Source organism: Halichondria panicea, chromosome 10, assembly GCF_963675165.1.
Source record: "Halichondria panicea chromosome 10, odHalPani1.1, whole genome shotgun sequence".
Taxonomy (NCBI): Eukaryota; Metazoa; Porifera; class Demospongiae; order Suberitida; family Halichondriidae; genus Halichondria; species Halichondria panicea.
Window position 1 is genome coordinate 2062519 of NC_087386.1, and position 22362 is coordinate 2084880.

At 42.2% G+C, this 22362-nt stretch overlaps 3 protein-coding genes and 4 long non-coding RNA genes across 7 annotated transcripts in view; 5 read left to right on the top strand and 2 right to left on the bottom strand.

The window, feature by feature from the left end:
- LOC135343374 (glomulin-like) overlaps window positions 1-13316 on the top strand; it is a 37208-nt gene extending 23892 nt beyond the window's left edge. Inside the window, exon 16 of the mRNA XM_064540376.1 lies at window positions 13131-13316. Within this exon, the coding sequence (XP_064396446.1) occupies window positions 13131-13208 (78 nt within the window). The 3' untranslated portion in view covers window positions 13209-13316. The remainder of the gene's footprint in view (window positions 1-13130) is intronic.
- The window catches only part of LOC135343376 (peptidase inhibitor 16-like), a 42560-nt gene continuing 20921 nt past the window's right edge, over window positions 724-22362 (top strand). The window contains exons 1-3 of the mRNA XM_064540383.1: window positions 724-939; window positions 998-1243; window positions 1323-1423. Of these exons, the coding sequence (XP_064396453.1) occupies window positions 769-939; window positions 998-1243; window positions 1323-1423 (518 nt within the window). The 5' untranslated portion in view covers window positions 724-768. The remainder of the gene's footprint in view (window positions 940-997; window positions 1244-1322; window positions 1424-22362) is intronic.
- Window positions 3001-3773, top strand: LOC135343387 (uncharacterized). The gene is made up of 3 exons (XR_010397146.1): window positions 3001-3130; window positions 3226-3339; window positions 3548-3773. It is a non-coding gene; the product is annotated as an uncharacterized LOC135343387 (long non-coding RNA).
- Window positions 11109-11562, bottom strand: LOC135343388 (uncharacterized). Its single transcript, XR_010397147.1, has 2 exons — window positions 11387-11562; window positions 11109-11261 (listed from the first exon to the last, which is right to left on the bottom strand). It is a non-coding gene; the product is annotated as an uncharacterized LOC135343388 (long non-coding RNA).
- LOC135343383 (uncharacterized) lies at window positions 11692-12730 on the bottom strand. The gene is made up of 2 exons (XR_010397140.1): window positions 12007-12730; window positions 11692-11912 (listed from the first exon to the last, which is right to left on the bottom strand). It is a non-coding gene; the product is annotated as an uncharacterized LOC135343383 (long non-coding RNA).
- LOC135343386 (uncharacterized) lies at window positions 13337-15587 on the top strand. The gene is made up of 4 exons (XR_010397145.1): window positions 13337-13366; window positions 13431-13531; window positions 13973-14075; window positions 14132-15587. It is a non-coding gene; the product is annotated as an uncharacterized LOC135343386 (long non-coding RNA).
- LOC135343372 (uncharacterized) lies at window positions 16414-22296 on the top strand. The gene is made up of 2 exons (XM_064540374.1): window positions 16414-18467; window positions 18534-22296. The coding sequence occupies exons 1-2, from the start codon at window positions 16683-16685 to the stop codon at window positions 22122-22124; spliced, it is 5376 nt and encodes a 1791-aa protein (XP_064396444.1). The 5' UTR covers window positions 16414-16682; the 3' UTR covers window positions 22125-22296.

Consider the following 22362-nt stretch of genomic DNA (forward strand, 5'->3'; position numbering starts at 1 on the left):
CATCGGGGTTGAGCTAGTATTCTCATCTGAAACAAGTATGCAACTATAACAGTGGCCTAACCTTGGTAAACCAGTGCTAGTACACACCATAATTATAGTTGGCATATATATATAATTATATATAGATACGCCAATAGTAAATTTCTGTTATTCTCCTCACAGACACCTCTTCCAGTCAAGAGGCCTTCATTCAACTCATCATGAACATGATGGAGGCCGAGAGAGAAAGGGAATGAAACAATGTCGTAGCTATGAACATATGAACATGAAGTTAGTGAGTAGCTGTATACCAATTAGTGGTTTGTAGTTCCGAAACACATGGTAGGATCAGTCGTGCGTATAGTTTCTTTTTAGTTCATATCATTTAATTGCAGTGTAGCTGTTCTAACCGATACAATGATTGTTCTCTAGTTTGGTTGACCTTGAATTTAGTACATAAATGCTGATAATACTTATTGTAGCTTTATGTCAATATTCTCAAAGTTGAGTGCAGATGATGATTGGCTTTGTGCGTGGTGTGTGTCTGAGTGCATATGATGGGATTTTAATGATCTGATGTGTTTGTTGGGTCCATATGTCGTTCCACTGAATTATAACAACTGCTAGTAATACAATCTTTCTGTGTACGTGTGTTATTACATGAGATGCAGCGTCTCAGTCGATTAATTGCTGGCGGTCATTCAGTTATAAAAGCAGCAGCTAAAATTTTTCTCGATTCAAAGTTTCAACTGCAAATCATCACTTCCAAACGGTTACAGCACTACCAAAATGAAGACAGGAGTCATTTTTTGTTGCCTTCTAGCCGGCATTGTCCTCTGTATTGGAACGGCTAGCGGAACGGTTGTCAGCCTGAGTGATGCTGACAAGTTATTGATCGTCAAAACTCACAATGATATCCGGAGTGATGTGTCCCCTACTGCAGCCAATATGGTTAAACTTGTAAGTCAATACACACACACAACCACCCCCTCACACACACACACACACACACATGCAGGAGTGGAGCGATGTGCTTGCCAATATTGCACACACACATGCTGAAAAGTGCACATTTGCTCACAGCGACAGAACTGAAAGAAACAAAGCAGGAGCTCCTTCTTTCTCTTCAGTCGGTGAAAACATCTTAGCAGACGTTTTCTACAAAATCGACTATCAGTTTTTTGTCAACGATTGGGGATCAGAAAAGCAGCATTATAGTTACCCCAATTGTAACTCAGGCGAAGTGTGTGGTCATTACACCCAGGTAAGATGTGAGATATACGTGTATATACCATGCATGTATAGGGAGGTATATATAGCATGATATTATAGTTTACATGTAGATAGCCTGGGCCGAAACAACCCATGTTGGATGTGCCGTTGCCGACTGTCCTTTTATTATGGATGACCGTTTAACAATATTCGTGTGCAACTATGGACCGGCGTGAGTGGAGCCTTCATTATTTTGTATTGCTCATGTGTAAGGCTCTAATAACGAAACCATTCGTTTCAATGCAGGGGCAACTATCCATACGTACAAGGATCCTCATGCAGCCAGTGTCCAGCTGGCTTAAACACGTGCAGTAATAAAGTGTGCAGTAATAAATTGTGCACTTCTGGTTCAACTGTTGGTGAGTGGCTTCCTATAAGCTAGCTGCATACACACATTGTACATGACCTGTACACTATATATAGCTCCTTACAAATGGTTGCAGGATTGCCATATACTTTAACGTTGGTAACCAACTAGTGCTAGTACACACCATAATTATAGTTGGCATATAAATGCGCCAATTTGAAATTGTAGTAAATTTAGTAATGCTCTGTTATTCTCCTCACAGACACCTCTTCCAGTCAAGAGGCCTTCATTCAACTCATCATGAACATGATGGAGGCTGAGAGAGAAAGGGAATGAAACAATGTCGTAGCTATGAACATATGAACATGAAGTTAGTGAGTAGCTGTATACCAATTAGTGGTTTGTAGTTCCAAAACACATGGTATAGGATCAGTCATGCGTATAGTTTCTTCTTAGTTCATATCGTTTAATTGCAGTGTAGCTGCTCTAACCGATAGAATAATTATTCTCTAGACCTTGAATTTAGTACATAAATGCTAATATAATACTTATTGTACATGTAGCTTTGTGTCAATATCTCAAAGTTGAGTAGTGCGGATGATTGGCTTTGTGCGTGGTGTGTGTCTGAGTGCATATGATGGGAGCTATGTGTGGTTAATGATCTGATGTGTTTGTTGGATCCATACATCGTTCCACTGAATTAACAACTGCTCGATTGCTAGTAATACAATCTTTCTGTGTACGCGTGTTATTACATAAGATGCAGCGCCTCAGTCGATTAATTGCTGGCGGTCATTGAGTTATAAAAGCAGCAGCTAAACTTTTTCTCGATTCAAAGTTTCAACTGCAAATCATCACTTCCAAACGGTTACAGCACTACGAAAATGAAGACAGGAGTCATTCTTTGTTGCCTTCTAGCCGGCATTGTCCTCTGTATTGGAACGGCTAGCGGAACGGGTGTCACCCTGAGTGATTGTGACAAGTCAGTGATCATCAAAACTCACAATGATATCCGGAGTGATGTGTCCCCTACTGCAGCTAATATGGTTAAACTTGTAAGTCATGCAACACACATGTCACACACACACACACACACACACACACACACACACACAACCACCCCCTCACACACACTCACATGCAGGAGTGGAGCGAGGTGCTTGCCAAGATTGCACAAACACATGCTAAAAAGTGCACATATCGTTTATAGCAACAGAGCTGAGAGAGACAAAGCAGCAGCTCCTTATTTCTCTTCAGTCGGTGAAAACATCGTAGCATTCTCTGGAAGTATCGACTATCAAAATTTTATTGACTACTTGAGGAGAGAAAAGCAGCATTATAGTTACCCCATTTATAACTCAGGCAAAGACTGTAGTCATTACAAGCAGGTGAGATGTGAGATGTACCTGTACCATGTACATGTATATGTTATAGGGAGGTATAGCATGCATAATTATAATTGTGATTTACATGTATACAGATAGCCTGGGCCACTACAACCCACGTTGGATGTGCCACTGCCCTCTGTCCTTCTGTCGGTATGAATGTTTTCATATGCAACTATGGACCATTGTGAGTGGAGTCTGCATTGCTCATCTATCTCTATATAGATATAATTATGTATTATTATAACTCTAATAACGAAAAACCATTCGTTTTCAATGCAGGGGTAACTATCAGGGAGTCAATCCATACGTACAAGGATCTTCGTGCAGCCAGTGTCCAGCTGGTTTTAACACGTGCAGTAATAAATTGTGCTCTTCTGCATGGTTCAACTGTTGGTTAGTGGCTTCCTAAGCTAGCTGCATACATTGTACATGACCTGTATACACTATATAGCTCCTTACAAATGGTTGCAGGATTGCCATACTTTAACCTTGGTAAACCAGCGCTATATATAGTACCAGGAGTACATAGTTGGCATATAGTTACGCCAATTTGAAATTGTAGTAAATTTAGTAATGCTCTGTTATTCTCCTCACCTCACAGACACCTCTTCCAGTCAAGAGGCCTTCATTCAACTCATCATGAACATGATGGAGGCTGAGAGAGAAAGGGAATGAAACAATGTCGTAGCTATGAACATATGAACATGAAGTTAGTGAGTAGCTGTACACCAATTAGTGGTTTGTAGTTCCGAAACACATGGTAGGATCAGTCATGCGTATAGTTTCTTCTTAGTTCATATCGTTTAATTGCAGTGTAGCTGCTCTAAACCGATGTATAGATCCACCTGCGTACTAAAAGACTGCACTAACACTAGCACTACATTGGCTATAGCTGTAGTGCATACGTGCTGGGCTGAACATAAGTTTGGGGGTTCTAAAAAATGTGCCACTCAAAAGCGGAATTAATTTTTTCTGGCGCTGTAATTACATCAATTACGATACTTTTACAATGGTGCCCATTTCATTGCCCCTCCCCCTCTCAGTCCATCCTAGTTGACCTCGGCTGGGACCTCCTCTCTCTCCTCACCTCACCCCATGACTGTCTGTGTGTGAGACTGACGCCAGGTGGTCGCTGGTGGACAAGATCGTAGAGGTACGGCCACTCAAATCACATGACTAGATACTATGTAAACTCCCCCTCTGCAGCTCGGCTCCCCTAAAGAGATGTGTCTGTCTGTACTGGAACAGGTGGACTCACTGGCCTCTTTTGCTCACCTATTACTTGTGGAGGAGATAATGCATCGTATCTACCAGTTGTGCTGAGCCAGCAGTTTCTCCTCTCACTGTGTTCGGCTCATGTGATCACTTTGTTAGAAAGGTAAGTGTTGTGTAAGATAACCAATGATAGCTGGTACCGTATATAGCGCAACATTTTCGAGGGGCTTAATTTTCGCTGTTTTCGTGGGTTAGCAATCCTACACAAAAATTAAGTCCTAATTATCTGCTATAACGTGCAAAGATTAAAGGCGTGGCTTCCGGTAAGCATTGTGCAACGAAATGCTTTTAGAGGCCATTCCACAAAATATAAGTGCTTCGAAAATTTCGCACTATATGGTAAATCGGTGTTGTCTTGTCATACTTCTAAAGTTCCTCTATAAGTATTATAGTTGTTTGTGTTCCTAATAAATCTCCATGCACTTCTGTATAATAATGTTATACACGTAAAATTTCGAAATGCATGGCCAAAAATATAGTTTCCCTTAGTTTATGTAACTGCTATAGCAATTGCTCTAGCTCTTGTTTGGTTGACCTTAATTACTGTTTGAGATACGATAGCTTCATGTCAATTAAGCCATCCTATAACCTGCATGCTCATTCACAAAGCTGGGTGCAGATGAAATGCTTGTGTGACAGTATTGTGTCTGAGTGCATATAAACGAGTGAACAGCTGTGTATGGTATGTCTTGTGTGTCCAGTGGTGTGCTCTGTATTATTAGCCTTGGCATGATGCCCGTACTTTCCCTGGTGACTCCCCTAGTTGCCAGGTTGTCTGGCACATATACCGTATAGTGGGTAATTTTCGTGGGGTAAAAAATTCGTTTAACTCGAAAACGGTGATTTTCGGGAGTAAAAATTTTGTTTAGTCCCACGCCTATGTTAAAATTTCGTGGAGGTCAGTTGCCCACAAAAATTACCCGCTATCTGTATTGACACAGCTGGCAAAGTACTTGCCCTTAAGCTATAACAGCTACACTATAAACTATCTGTCAGCTGTTAATTGTCTTATACCCATTGTACATAATGATTTTCAGTATACTCAATAGTTATTCACCCATGCAGCCATTACGTATAGTAAACTATCAGATAGTAAAATAATGTTGATTTGAGTACATAACACAAAACACCTAACAGTCTAATTTGGCAGTAGCTAGAAGAATCATAAATTATGGCTACTAAGCTATCTGTTCTCTCAGTTCAGCCTCTGCTAAACAACTCTGCGAGGAGTGTTACAATTGTCGGCTTTGAACGTGATGCCGGCCGCTTGACTCCTCATAGCCATCGAGTGTGATCTTCAAGAGCTAGTTTCAATTCTCCTAAGAAATCCTCTCATCTCTCGTACACTTCTTTGCACTTGGGAAATGAAATCTCGTGATGAAAGTTGAAATAAGCTGCGTTGAGCCTCGTTGAGAAGCTAGTTTGCAGTTGCTTTGAACGTAAAGTTCGGAACTCTTCGGATATTTGATTACTCTTTAATACCTCTTTTGGTTAGTTTTTGAAATATTGATGCTGACATGGAGACTCTCTCTCTCAGACTTACGTTGCAGATTTTGATTGATATATTGTGGATTCTGTTAGAGCTTTTTATAGCCTGTTGACAGACCTGGTGTTTCCCTGGTGCTTTCCCTGGTGATTCCCCAGGTGGCCCCCCTAGTCAGTGTCAGGGGCTTACCCAACCATCTGCTTAAGGATTTTGATTGATATACCGTATAGCGGGTAATTTTCGGGGGACAAATATTCGTGGTTCAGCAATCTTGAGATATTTCGTGGGTAATATTTTCGTGGTTGGAGTTTGCACTACAGGTAAAGGTAGGCAAGGTCGCTTTATTCGTGGTCAGACCTTCAACCACGAAAACCACGAATATTTTGCCCCACGAAAATTACCCTCTACATGTATACGTATTGTGGATTCTGTTACATGTAGAGCTTTTTATAGCCTGGTGCTTTCCCTGGTGATTCCCCAGGTGGCCCCCCCAGTCAGTGTCAGGGGCTTACCCGATCATCTGCTATCAATAAGTTCTAACATTCCCTGGTTGCCAACCAGCTACTGTTACCTGTCCACTGCAGCATTCCAGTACTAATGTTTGTATGCATGTATACATGTACACTGTCCGTAGCAGGCTGCATCCAGTCTAGATTACCACACATTTGTGAGTAGTTGTAGAATATTTTGTGATTGTTAAGAAATATATATCATTGTGTATAGGTGAATAAATGAGCTACAACGATGTGTACACGGAAAGGAATGCAGTTGTTACACAGCTCACTCGTGCGCATATTGGATATATTGGCTTAGTAGTGCCTTTGCCCTCGGGCCTAAGTCACTACTGAGCCAATATATCCCATGTGGCACTCGTGCATGTGTCACAACTATTACATATGGTTGTAGCTGAGTGTCTGCTATTTATAGCCCGGCTGTATAGTCACATATACCGTATAGCGGGTAATTTTCGGGGGACAAAATATTCGTGGTTGAGCAGTATTTAGTCATTTCGTGGATAATATTTTCGTGGCTGCTTGCACTGCAGGTAAAGGTAGGTATGGTCGCTTCATTCGTGGGTAAGATATTCGTGGTCAGACCTTCAACCACGAAAACCACGAATATTTATCTCCACAGACTTAATTTTTGTTCGAGACTTATCTGGGGTGTCTTTCACACATGAATATCTGTAGGGTTAGGGTTAGGGTTATCCAATAGAATATTTGCAGTATCATCTGCAGTTCTCTTTAGCTTGTCTTGCTCCATTGCCACCATTGGCATTGATATATTCACTACTGAATAATTATAAGGGCTCTCTGTAATCAGGACTGCATGAACCACTAATAAAGCACAGAGCTTGCATTGACTGATTCTAAGTTAATTGTTTTTGCATGATTTACAACTCCTTGCCTTTTATAATGCAGCCTACTCAATGTTGCTGATAACACACTCGTGTAATAGTCCCTGCATGGAGAGGGACTATAATTATACTATATATATGCCTAGAATATTGTATATTGTCCCTACACATTCCTATAATGTATAGTTCATAGCCACGCATGCTAAGTTCCTGGTTGTTCCCCGAACACCCCCCCCCCATGTTTAGATGCTATAATAGCTGTATAATCAGTGTAAACATGGCAGCCTAATAAACGTACATGCATGATCTTATCACAACATGACATTAAAGCATGCACATGCATACACGACACATTGGTAAATAAAATGAAATGTGCGTACAGCAAGGGATACCCCTCTCACATGTAGACTCTGATAACAACTCCACTGAGAGTGTCACCATGTATGGTATGATGCGTTTGCTTGAGGGTTGTATTATGGCTCCTTGGATATGATCAGCTCACAGCGATACAATGTAGGTAGCGACAATTCTTCTAAGAATGTCTCTCATCTCTTATCTTAATCGTTATAGTGATTGGTGTCCTAGCTTGCTGGTGATTTACACTATGTGATGATATTTAGTCATTTTGTGGATAATATTTTCGTGGCTGCTTGCACTGCAGGTAAAGGTAGGTATAGTCGCTTCATTCGTGGTGATGAGTTGCAGGTTGACAATGTGCCTGACAATAATGACGACTCTATGAGCAGATTGTATTGGGTCTTGGGCCGAAGCCCGTCTTTATCCCCCCTGCTATCGTGGGTGCAGCCGTTGAGAAAAGTAGTAAAAGTAGCAGCTTCAAAATCATGATCACAACTAGATCGATGGATCTCTTATTTGCATTTAGCTACAAAGCCTGCTTTTATACGAAACTGCTACTGCAACAGTGAAAATTATAAATAGATTTTTGTTGTTTTATTGTTGTGTGATGTTTTCTCAGGATGATGCGTTAATTTCAATTTACCCTGATCGATGATGTAATGTTAAGTATAATTATGCATGGTGACTATGCAGTCATTCCACATTCCCTAACTTTCATTCTTTTTTCCTTCCCCAGACCTGAGACAACAGTGGTGCTTAAAGGCTTGGTGAGCACATAGTTTAACCACAAATCACAACACACACACGTATACCTAATCCTAAGCCACATGCTCTCCTCACACAGGCTACCTAATTATACCCCTAATCACATACCCATGCTCCTCTCACACAGGCTACCTAATGATACACCTAATCACATACCCATGCTCTCCTCACACAGGCTACCTAATGATACTCTTAATCACATACCCATGCTCTCCTCATACAGGCTACCTAATGATACACCTAATCACATACCCATGCTCTCCTCACACAGGCTACCTAATGATACTCCTAATCACATACCCATGCTCTCCTCACACAGGCTACCTAATGATACACCTAATCACATATATACCCATGCTCTCCTCACACAGGCTCTACTAGAGAGTGCTGTATAGGGAGGGTGGAGAGAAATTCTACCTCTGGTCGTCTTGGATAATAAAAAATACATTAACCTGGCTAATGTGAGTGCCTCTTTTTCTAATGCTGTTGTTTGATGGTCTCTCCCCAGGTGATCACCAAGGTGATGGTGTCCTGCTCTGACAAAACAGCAGTGAGTTGGGTATCTGGGTAAGAGGCATAACTATGTTAAACTCTGTAATCGTGGATCCAATTTCAAGTGAAAGCCTAGAAAGACCTTTTAAATGATGTCATCGCAAATTTTATATTTGTCAATTTGGATCCAAGGCCGAAAAATGACAAATTATGACCCCAACAAAATTTTGTATTTAAACATTAATGTAAGGTCTGTTTCTCATTGGATCAACAGTTATGGGGATGTTGAATCCATCCCAGTTTAATCAATGGTTTGAGTACTCTTTCAGCTGCCATAAGATATCGAAAACATTATTATTAGTCAGTTTTGTCTTATTGTCTCTTGGCCACCATGATTGCATATATATACCCTCTCCTATATATACAGAGACAGAGGAGTGTGTCCCTGCTAATGAGACTGATCCATATCTTCACTGCCGACGGTCATCACAAGCTCTACTCTCACTTACTGCACACAGTGTGTCACGGTGGAGTGGTGGGACTACTGGTACACAGTGTCAAGAATGAAGTGGACACAGCTCTAAAGGTGAGAATTAGGGGGAGGGGCAGTAGCTACTTTTTTAGAATGTCCGACTTTCAAAAACAAAATTATACACATGCTATATAGCTCATTGTGAACTTTATCATAATTACGTGATGGTGCAGTACTTTACGTATAATCAGTATAATGCTTTTACCATTAAATCCAATTCCAAAAATAGAATGTGTGCATGGGTATATTTTTTCCTAGCTAAACGTTGGGCCCTCATGATTGCATATGTTGTCTTGCCCTGCATGTGTCTCAGGGAGCCTCAATGCCGACAGCTGGTGCTGCCAGTCCTTTCCTTGGGGAGAGTTTGGGTCCATTGCTCACAAGATATTCACCCTCTTACCTGACACACAACTCATGGAGGAAATGGACAGGTGGAGCACATAATTATTCTTACCAAGGTGATGATGATAATTAATTGTCTTCCCTATTATAGGGTGATGGCCGCCTTGAACTTTCTGAGATACCTACTGATTAGGGATACACAAGAGAGAAACAAGGTTAGTGAGTCAGTGTGTCAGTGTCTACTGAGTACAATGTCTATTCTCTAACTGTGTGTTTAGTGTTTTGGTGTTTTGGAGCTAACTTGAGATTTTACTGCACTTTTCACTTTTGTGTATATGTTTATGAACCTCTTGCTGCCTTGTGTATTGTCTAACTATAGTAGCCGACCTATATCTCCTAGAAGTTCATTCCTCCCCCCCCCCCCACAGACTGGAGTGTAGGGTATCCGGTCACACCTCCACACTAGCTTTGTGGCCCCAATCAGACAACTACTTACCAGCACTAAGGTGGTGTGTCGACAAGAAATGGAGGTTGCACTGAGAGAGGAGAAAAGTCAAAGAGCAAAAGAGAGGGGCCAAAAGTGTGTGTAGAGGTTGCTGCATGGGGAGACACTACCCAAGCTGTCAGAGAAGGAAGAGCTATACAGGTATTGGTAATGGTGGCCAGGCTGTGTGTGTAGGAAGTGTGCAGGTATCCTTATATGCTTCAGCTGTGCCTCTTATATGAGCGAACTGAGAGTCTTGTGCATAATTATAATTATTGTAGATCGCAATGATTGTGTCAGATAATAATCAAGCCGCCTCCAAATTTAGAAGTAATATTTATGTCGCATTTAGCTATATATAACTAATCTAGCAATAAAATGTGTGCACTATGGTCTCGAGCATTATTGCGTCATCCTCATCCTTGTGCAAGCTATAAGTGTGATATAAATGATACTTCCATTTGGAGGCTTGGTTTATCTGACACAATCATTGCATGTTACAACGAGTGTTGCAAGCTGCGCTGCATATATGCTAATGCCTTTTGCCATGTTTTGCTTTCGCTCAAAAAGTATTAGAGTGTATAAGAAGAGGTAATTAGTTTGCTTTGTTATTGTTGACACTGAACCACGCAGTCATTAATAGAAGTTAATGGAAACAGAAGTCTCTGATGGCTCGATGAATAGATCTTCAAGGATATAGAAGCTAGAGGATAGAAGCATGTAGATCTATATACAATGTAGATTAATTATTGCATTTCCAATAATAAAAAGGGGTGTATCACCAATAAGGTCAGAGTTCACAAGGGCTGCTGGCATCAGTGTACGTACATGCTAGCTGGGTTGGTCCGGCCGACCGTTCTGACGGGTGGCCGGGGGACATGCTTATATAGGATTTGTACTGTTGCGTTATGCATTACTGGTAAGCATGCAACCATCAATAAAATTACTAGGGTGACGCAAGCGCCATGGGGCAAGCGACGCATCCAACTCTACTGAAAGATATTGTGCAAATGACACCACATCTTGTGGCAGGTTGATGACATGGCCTGCGTATTCATTATTATTGTCCAAGTGGTAATCAATAGATAGACATTATTGGCATGACTGCAGATATAAACAGCATCTTGGATTGAACAGCGTTCGAATAGAGGCATATCGGGATTCACTCTGTATGCCTCTGCCTGCATGTGTTGCTTCAAGCGTGCCTATGTGGCCTCTGGAGTCTCTGTAAGTGTAATGAACATTTAATAATGTTTGGCCACTTTCTGCTGGCTTGTGCACTTTCTACACAAAATGTATTTATGTTAGGCAACCGGCTTAAACACCTGCAGAACCGTTTGAGTCAGTTACCTTCACTTCCTGCTGCTCCTGTGTACCCTGTATATTTCTCTGGGTCTAGTAAGCCTCCTTTCCCTCTTTTTAGCTGTTTCTGAGGATCTTGCCTATCGCTCCCGCTCCCTCCTTATCGCTAGCTTTGTCGCTATTCATATCTTTATCGAGCTAAAGTTATTGACTCACTTAGAAATTGGTAAAGGATCATGAGTCAGTCACATGCAAAAGCAAATAGCCGGTCCACGACATACATACTAGCCTCGACTCCAGCCCCTTGAATAGTGGGCCTGGTATTTACTGTTGGCGCGTGGGTGGACAATTAATTTATTATTTACCGTATTTATCTCATTGAACGTTAAAACAGTATTTTATCTTATTGTGATAAAGAACAGAAAAAAGAAAAAGAAGAGGCTACCTCTCTGCATATACTGTAGACAGAGACAGCTAAGTAAAACATCAGCTCTGTAGATTTATTCATTAACTTGAGGCTCGGATCGGATACACACTCAGGCGACAAGTTAATCTCATAAGAAATTAGTTAAACCTGTGGGTAAAATATAAATGTGGATAAGTAGTCTACAGTGGCTGTGACATAACATAATGTGAGGACTACTTATTGATTTACACAATAGATTTACCATTGAAAGCACTATCCATTAATACACACTCAAGCAACAAGTCCGGATACACACTCAAGCAACAAGTCCCTCGGATCGGATACACACAAGTCCCTCGGATTGTAAACACATTCAGGCCACACAGTTCTCGGATCAGATACCACGTACTTACTCTGTGACCAATTTTCGGCAAATGTCACAACAATACTTCCTTCCAGAGAGAAATGGCACTGAACGTCGAACAGACACACCAACACTTTGAAGATGGCTTCACTCAGAGAAACAAGAGGAGAAATCACCATCACAACACTTCTTTCAGAGAGAGGTGCACTGGTCTTGTCAAGCTTCACATCAATCAAGAAAGGGAGTGTCTGGAAAGCAGATGGACTTGCTCTGCGACTTGCCATAGCCGGTCGGTACGGTACCCACATAAACACCAGCGTACAGACACTTCAACGCCTCCAGCTGCTTGTCTTTCAAGACTAGACCTGGTATTCCAACACAGGATAACGCGTACACAAGAGCAGAAGAGAAGGTAGCAGCCATTACACAACTTGGACTAGATTTCTTTTTTCAATGACATCATTATAAATGAAACGGATATCAATGTTTTACAAACTAATGCGGAATAAGAATACTGATAAATATACTGCAATTTACGATTACCAAGATTCTTGGTAATTCTGGCGCATGCGTAAACAGTGTATACCAGGCCGCCTTTCTCAGCGGCTTGGAATCGAGGCTACATACATACATACATACATCACCCGGACCACGTGCATGACTAACTAAGGGACTCGCTTCGCTCGCCCCAATAAACTGCATGTCCAGTTATAATTTCAATATTGGAGTCATAATATGATATTGGGCTGGCTCCAATTCCACTCAACTGTCCATACCACCTGAAAGCAAAACAGTTCTAACCAAGTAGCTATTCACCATTAATTAGTGGTATTAGATTAGTCGCACTTCTCACTCAGTGCAGAAGTACAAATCCTATATATAAGCGTGTCCCCCGGCCACCCGTCAGAACGGTTGGCCAGGCCACGCCTATGCAGCGGTATAATAATCAAACCTCCTAATTGTACCCACTCTTCACCATAATTATGCCAAATTAATTTATTATCCCTTCCCCTCGTGTGTAGATGCTGGAGGTGGCAGGTAACCACATGGACATGTTGGAGAGTGTACTAGTCAGAGTGGAGGAACTATTGGAACATTGAATATTACAGTACAATTATATGTGAACACAACTATATATTATTGCAATTAAGTTTCACTATTAATTTACATGCATGTACACTTTTTTTTGAACGGAGACAAAACTCTCAAGAATAAAAATAATACATGTATATTAATGGTTTGAGCTGGCCAGGACTATGTAAGTTTGTCTGCTGCTACTGAACACATGCACTGTACTAAAGTATATACTGTTTCCACTGCAGGTACCTGAAGAGGGTGACCTGATTCTAGTGGGTCTTTGGGAGCAGTTAGACTCCAGATCAGTGGAGAGTGCAGTCCAACTCTTGCTACATACAAGTACAAGGTATGCACATTTAATAAACTCATTCACCGTATATATAGTTACAGCGCCAACTCAGACTGAATGCAATTTTTTAGATCCTAAAAAAGCGCCAACAGTTGCAATAATTTTGTTATAGCGCTTGCCAAGGCTAATACGTCGTCTTTACTTTTTGGCCTACAACATTATTATGTGCTTGCATTAATTTTGATGCGTATAGCTGTGCTATACAGTAACTGTCTATAGATGCAGCTGTTACATACAGACACCAATCAAACAGTAAATCCACCGGCGTACTAAAAAAACTGCACTATTATAGCACTATATATACACTAGCTATATAGCACATACGCGCCACTGTAATTTAAGCACCAGTCAGAAGTGGAATACTTTTTCTGGCGCTGTAATTACATCAACTATGGTTTTACAATGGTGCCCATGCACATTGCCCCTCCTCCCTCTCAGTCCATCCTAGTTGACCTCGGCTGGGACCTCCTCTCTCTCTCCTCAGATGACTGCCTGTGTGTGAGACTGACGCCAGGTGGTCGCTAGTGGACAAATCGTAGAGGTACGGCTGCTCAAATCACATGACTAGATCTATACTATGTAAACTCCCCCCTGCAGCTGGGCTCCCCTAAAGAGATGTGTCTGTCTGTACTGGAACAGATGGACTCACTGGCCTCTTTTGCTCACCTATTACTTTTGGAAGAGATAATGATCTCGTATACCTACCAGTTGTGCTGAGCCAGCAGTTTCTCCTCTCACTGTGTTTGGCTCATGTGATCACTTTGTTTAAAAGGTAAGTGTTGTGTATAAGATAAAATAAATCCAATGAATACGTAGTTATAGTTGTTTTAGCTGGTATTGTCTTGTCGAAGTTCCTCTATAAGTATAAGTTGTTCGTATTCCTAATAAATCTCCATGCACTTCTGTATAAGTAGAATTTCAAAATGCATGGCCAAAAAATGTAGTTTCCCCTAGTTTATGTAGCTGCTAGCAATTGCTCTAGCTCTTGTTTGGTTGACCTTAATTACTGGTTGAGATACGATAGCTTCATGTCAATTAATTAAGCTCCTAACCCAACCTATTACATCCAGATTTGCAGATGAAATGCTTGTGCTACAGTATTGTGTCTGAGTGTGTATAAATGAGTCAACAGCTGTGTATGGTATGTCTTGTGTGTCCAGTGGTGTGCTCTGCATTGTTAGCCTTGGCATGATGCCCAGAGTGTTCTTTCCCTGGTGACTCTCCTATAAAGCTAGTTGCCAGGTTGTCTGGCCCAAGTATTGACACAGCTGGTGGACAGGTCCAAAGTACTTGTCCTTAAGCTATATGCAGCTATACACAGACGACTATAAATGATCTGTCAGCTGTTGTCTTATACCTACGTTGTACATAATGATTTCCAGTATACACAAAGTTATAGCAGTCCCTTGTGCTCACCCACCCATGCAGCCATATATACGTAGTAAACTGTCAGATTGTAAAATAATGTTCTGATTTTAACAAAACACGTAACAGCCTAATTTGGCAGCAACTAAAAGAGTCATAAATATATAATTATAATTATGGCAGCTAAGCTAATCACATGCAGCAGGGGCTACATGCAGCTGTTCTTAGTTCAGCCTCTGCTAAACAACTCTACGAGGAGTGTTACAATTGTCGGCTTTGAACGTGATGCCAGCCGCTTGACTCTTCATAGCCATCGAGTGTGATCTTCAAGAGCTAGTTTCAATTCTCCTAAGAAATCCTCTCATCTCTTGTACACTTCTTTGCACTTGAGATTAAATCTCGTGATGAAAATTGAAATGAGAAGCTAGTTTGGAGTTCGGAACTCTTTGGATATTCAATTTTTCTTTAATACCTCTTTTGGTTAGTTTTTGAAATGTTGATGCTGATATGGAGACTCTCTCTCTCAGACTTAAATTGCGGATTTAATTGATATATTGTGGATTCTGTTGGAGGTTTTTATAGCCTGTTGGCAGACCTGGTGCTTTCCCTGGTGGTTCCCCTAGTCAGTGTCAGGGACTTACCCCACCATCTGCTATTACTAATTATTATCCCGAGACACACGGCCACATGACCAGCCGAAAGTATAATGAATCTCATTAACTTGTGCATGAATACCGTATAGCGGTACTTTTCGGGGGGGGGGGGGGGGGCAAATATTCATGGGTTAAGCAATATTATTTTAGTCAGTTCGTGGATATTTTTACCCGAGGCGCGGGTATAGTAGTCGTCTGGTTTGTTTGTCTGTTTGTAATGTGTGAGTCCGCTTACCTGGATTCCATAACGTTGCGTTTATAGCATTTGCACGACTCGAACCAACTTGATAGAGTTCAGTCCAATTACCAGCTGAGATAGATGGATAGCCTTCACACAACAAGTTATTAGTTTTAATAGTGGCAGATTTTGATGCTTTGTTGTCAAATAAAAGCTAAGAAGCTTGAACTTTACAAGGTTGGCAGCTATATATATACACCCGGTCTTTAGACGAGGTAGGCCTATTATGCTGAAGTGATCTCGTACCAGGAACAATGGAAAAGGGTAGAAAGCTAGAATTGTGACTGGTTTGTTGTCTTGGGAGGCTTCTTTGCTGACTCTAGATACCGGATCGTAGCACCAGGGCCATAAGACTCCAGCTTCTTCACTGTGATTATAGTCAAAAGTGCATGTGTACCATGCACTACTCACCATCAGTACGTAGCAATGCTTTTACGTCAAAAAAGTTACTGAGTTGCTGTGCTAGACAGCTCAGTCATACATAATACTACATGCACTGCATTGTATCACTCCTTTATAATCATGTCACCAGCCGAGGGTTTGCACTTTATAGTGCTCTATAGTTGCTGCTTGCACTGCAGCTAGGTATAAGGTAGTGTCTACGTGTATTGTTAGATGGTAAAGGTCGTCATCTTAATTTTTGTATTTTAGTCATAATATTGAATGAAAATGGACTCACATGTCAAAGTTTTAGTCTAAGTTAATCTGATTGCATCCAAGTGAGGAACCGCATAAACATTGGTCCTTCAAACCGGATAGATTATTGAACCCTATAGCTTCATCGTTTCTCTACTTGGAAACTCAAGAAACTCGAATTCGCAAGACTATCAAACGACGACATTCTTCGGTGTGCTAAAATTGGAAACAGACCACGTGTCTGGAGCACTAACTGATGGCTGAACAATTAGCATTTCACAAGAAGAGGAGGACTGTAGTGAGGTCCTCTCTGACAAAGCTTAGTACCAAGTTGACAGAACTTGAGGCTAACCCACACGATCCCACTCTCCTAGAGAGCGCAAAGAATCTAGCTGAAAAGCTAAAAACTCTTGAACAACAGTTCAAAAATCACCAGCTTTCTATCATTGATCGCATTGAGGATGATAACCTAATGGAAGAGCAAGAAGCTCTCGACGAAAACGATGACGTAGTCTCTGGGTACAGTATCCGCATACAGCGCTTGATAACTGCAGCTACACCTTCTACCACGCCAGACACAATAAGGGTGGTTACGAAGCAATTAGCCCTGTTACAGGCCAAGGTGGAGTCCGTTTCTGAAACTATACACACGCTGGACGATGAAGAAGACGATTTGGTATATACCCTTGAAGAATACCGGGATCAAATGATCGAGATCAAGGTCGAGTTGACTAAATTGAACACATCTCTACTGACCTCAGATGCAGCACCCGAAGATGCTGTTATGAGAGACTTAGCCAAGACGGAAAGGACTGTTTTCACTTGCATTATCACCATTAAGAAACGCCTTTGTTCAATCAATGCCCCTGCTGCTATGCCAAGTGAAACCTCTGTGACCAAGCTACCAAAACTCGAATTACCGACGTTTCAAGGAGACATTTTGCGATGGAAGAACTTTTGGGAGCAGTTCTGCGTATCTGTACACGAGCGAACAACCATTCCTAAAGAAGAGAAACTGATGTACCTGCAAAATGCCATCAAAGACAAGACAGCAAAGAACATCATTGCTGGCCTCACCAAGTCAAGTGACCATTATGATGAAGCAATAAAATGTCTCAAGGAGAGATACGATCGCCCTCGTCAAATTCATCAAACGCACGTCCGTCACATCGTTGAAGTCCCAGCTCTCAGAGATGGTACTGGGAAGGAAATCCGTGCACTTCATGATATAGTGACTCAACACCTTCGAGCCCTCAAGTCGCTAGGGCATGAACCGTCTCAAGCCTTTATCACTTCTCTGTTAGAGATGAAACTCGATTCGACCACCATGTTCGAGTGGCAGAAACACAGTCAAGAACACTCTGACGTCCCAAACTATCAAGTATTGCTCGATTTTCTCAATCTAAGAGCGCAAGCGGCTGAAGCTGCTTCGACTGAAAAGAAACGTGCCTCAAGACCAGTTAATTCCATGTTCATAAATGCGACAACTCACTCTGACAACTGCGCAGCTTGTGGACAAGAGAAACATCAACTGTACGCATGTTCCAAGTTTCGATCCCTATCACATGATGAGAAGATTGAACTGCTTCGATCAAAGAATCACTGCCTGAATTGTTTACGTCCTGGCCATTTTGTGAAGAAATGCAAGTCCTTGAACCATTGCAAACACTGCCAAAAACCGCACCATTCATTGCTCCACACGGACAAGGAAAAGCACACGGACAAGGAAAGATTGCCTGCTGGCACCTCAGAGTTTACTGACGCCACTTCGCTACATGTGTCAGTCAGTTCCAATATTTTGTTAATGACCTGTCAAGTCATGGTGGAAACTCCACAAGGGGTAGTCAAAGCACGAGCGCTGTTGGACACTGGATCCTCAGCATCATTCGTTTCCGAACGCCTAGCCCAAGCACTGCATCTACGAAGATCGACGCAAAATGCAAGGATATGTGGTATAGCAGGCTTGCAACATAGCGACGGGAAACAGTCAGTGACCCAAATTATCATATCGTCTATGCAATCATCAGGAAAAAAGCACAAGGTCAATGCCTTCATAGTACCTCAGATTACTGGCGACATACCAATGTACCCGTCACCCCCTACTCAGAATTGGAAACACTTGGACGGCCTTACTCTGGCAGATCCCGACTACAACAAAACTGGAAGAATTGACATCCTACTTGGAATAGGAGTATTCGTTGATGTGATACGCTTTGGTCGACGGTCCGGACCTCGTGATTCGCCCACAGCCCTCAACACAGAATTTGGATGGGTCCTGGCTGGAAGCACAGGCTCTCAAGACAACACAACATTAGTCACGACTCACCTGACCTCCGTGCTGACAGGCGATGACATTCTTCGACAATTTTGGGAAGTAGAAGAAAAGGCAGTCCCCAACTGTACTCTCACCTTGGAGGAAAGATCTGCAATTGAGCATTTCCAAACGAATTACGTTCGTAAAGAAGATGGAAGGTTTATGGTTCCTTTGCCCAAGCGTCCCCAGGATTCTAAAATTGGTGAATCACGAGCTCAAGCTGTTCGCCGCTTTCTATCCTTTGAACGGTCCATCCATTCAAAAGGAATATTTCCTGAAGTACGAAAGGTCATTGAGGAATACTTTGACGATCAACATGCTGAAGAGGTCCCAACTGATGATCTGGAGAAACCTCAAGACAAAGTATTCTACCTCCCTATCCATGTCGTACACAAGGAATCCAGTACCACCACTAAAGTCTGTGCTGTTTTTGATGCGTCTGCAACCACTTCTACCGGCACTTCTCTCAATTCCACTCTCATGGTTGGACCAACTGTACATCCACCACTTCTAGATGTCTTGATCCGCTTCAGAAATCATCGCATAGCAATGATCGCAGATGTGAGCCGAATGTATAGAGCCGTACTACTTACAGACAATGACAAGGATCTACATCGATTCGTCTGGCGGAACAGTATCGCAGAACCATTGAAGGATTATCGAATGACACGTGTTACCTTCGGTGTCTCAGCATCATCCTTTGTCGCAAACATGTGCGTGAAACAAAATGCAATCGATCTCGAATCCGAGTACCCTTGTGCAGCTAAACAAGTACACACATCTTTCTATGTAGATGATTATCTTGGAGGCGCAGACTCGAGTCAGGAAGCTGTAAAGCTACAATTGGATATGCATGCCCTCTTCAAAAGGGGTGGATTTTTGTTACGAAAATGGAGTTCTAGTGATCCCTCTGTGTTGAAACGCATTCCAAAGGATCTGAGAGATTCTCAAGCTACAGTCGCATTATCAGAGTCCGACCAGTACACCAAGACGCTGGGAATCGAATGGAATGCCTCTCATGACCATTTTCGTGTGAACGTGACGGAACTTCCACCTGTCGAATGCATGACTAAGAGATCTCTAGTTTCTGACGTTGCGAAGACATTCGATGCATTGGGGTGGTATTCTCCCACCATCATCAAGGCTAAAATTCTCCTACAAATGCTTTGGCTCGAGAAAGTGGGCTGGGATGACCGTGTGCCAGACACCATCCTTGAAGAATGGTCAAAGTGGAGACGTGAATTACCAATGCTCTCAACCCACCACATCTCACGATGCTACTACCCTAAGGAAGCCTCTATCGTATCTACGCAGTTACATGGATTCTCCGATGCCTCAGAGAAGGCCTACTCAAGTGTTGTTTATCTCAGGATGGAAGACACTAATGGTGTCGTTTACACCTCACTCGTTACCTCGAAGACTCGTGTTGCTCCGATCAAACGGCTCACAATACCAAGATTGGAGTTGAATGGAGCGTTGACCCTCGCACAGCAACTCTCTCACTGCAAGAACGTTCTTGACATGCCATCAAGTTCTATACACGCTTGGACTGATTCTACTATTGTGTTGGCTTGGATTCAAGGAAATCCACGTCGTTTCAAGGTGTATGTGGGCAATCGTGTTGCTCAGATAATGGACCTGACACCGGCTGACTGTTGGAAACATGTTGCGAGTGAAGAAAATCCAGCCGATTGTGCATCTCGGGGACTATTTCCCTCAGAGCTCATACACCACGACTTATGGTGGAACGGACCTTCATGGGTGAAGTTGCCTCTAACTCAGTGGCCCAAGAATGAAGCACCTGTCGATATCAATGTTGATGATGGAGAATTGTGCACCACCGCTTGCAACTTAGTAATCACAGAAGACCCTCTCATACCTATCGACAAGTTCTCCTCCTTTGATTGCTACAAGCGAGTAATTGCCTGGATTATGCGATTCGTCCACAACTTCAAGGCAAAGAACTTCAAGGCAAAGCCTCAAGGTTTACAACCCAAGAATGGTTGTCTGACTACACAGGAGCTAAAACAAGCTAATGATTATCTCTACTCGGTCATCCAAACAGCCAATTTCCCAAACGAATTGAGAATTCTGAAGACAAAATCCCAGAAGCTTCCGATTTCGAGCAAGATACGTTCTCTTAATCCAACCATTGATGATACTGGAATTGTCAGAGTTGGAGGAAGACAACAGAAAGCGAAGTTCTCCTATAATAGCCGGCATCCAGTTATACTCGACTCAAAACACCCTCTCGTCAAATTGCTGATACGATCTGAACATAAGCGTCTACTACATGGTGGATCACTACTCGTTTCTTCCTCCCTGTTCCGGAATTTTCACCTGCTTGGTGGACACAGAGCCATCCGATCGATAATCCGACAATGTGTTATTTGCAGGCGTCAAGCACCCAAACCAAGTCCTCAGATGATGGGACAATTGCCCACTGAACGAATCACACCGGACATTGTCTTCGAGAATGTTGGATTGGATTATGCTGGCCCCTTGTATCTCAAACGTGGTTCTGTACGCAAACCAATCATCTTGAAGTCCTATGTGTGCGTCTTCGTGTCGATGTCCGTAAAGGCAGTTCATCTGGAACTTGTCTCTGATCTCACCACAGAGTCTTTCATAGCCTGTCTGCGAAGATTTATTGCTAGAAGAGGAAAGCCTACCTCGATATGGAGTGACCACGGCACCAATTTTGTGGGTGCCAATCGTGTGCTGAAGGAACTACATGCTCTCCTACTCTCAAATCAAACCATACACGACTTTTGCTCAACTCAAGGGATCGATTGGCATTTCATCCCTGAACGTGCACCTCACTTTGGAGGTTTATGGGAAGCAGCTGTGAAGAGCTTCAAGACTCATTTGACAAAAGTAGTTGGAAATTCTAAACTCGATTTCGAAGAGATGTGTACCGTCCTTACTCAAGTAGAAGCGTGCCTAAACAGCCGACCACTAGGCAACATTCCTCACAATGACGATGAAGGTATCGAAATGTTGACGCCAGGACACTTCCTGATCGGCAGACCTGTACAAGCTATACCTGACCATCCTCAATCTTCTCAACCTCAGAATGTTCTTCGAAGATGGTATTTGTGCCAAAGTCTCGTTCGTCACTTCTGGGAAAGATGGAGAAAGGAATACCTCGTTGCACTTCGTAAGTATTCCAAGTGGAAGCACCCTAGTAAAAACCTTTGTGTTGGAGATGTTGTTGTTCTTAAAGAGGATAATTTAGTGACTTCTCAGTGGCCTCTGGCTCGTATCATGGAGACGAACGCCGGAGCCGATGGACTAGTTCGCGTGGTTACACTCAAGACCAAAGACGGAATCTACAAACGACCTGTTACCAAAGTCGCATTACTTCTACCATGCGAGAACTAATTAACTATTTACATTGAACGAACAGTTTTTTTTCTTTTGTGGCTTTCTAAGACAGTAGGTCTTGGCCGGCAGAATGTCTACGTGTATTGTTAGATGGTAAAGGTCGTCATCTTAATTTTTGTATTTTAGTCATAATATTGAATGAAAATGGACTCACATGTCAAAGTTTTAGTCTAAGTTAATCTGATTGCATCCAAGTGAGGAACCGCATAAACAGGTAGTCATGGTCGCTTCATTT

What these genes read in the sequence shown, in the direction of transcription:
- LOC135343372 (XM_064540374.1), top strand. Translation starts at nt 16,683, where the DNA reads ATGGCTGAACAATTAGCATTTCACAAGAAGAGGAGGACTGTAGTGAGG. An exon ending in CATCAGGAAAAAAGCACAAG is followed by an intron (nt 18,468 to 18,533) that starts GTCAATGCCTTC and finishes CCCCCTACTCAG; the next exon opens with AATTGGAAACACTTGGACGG.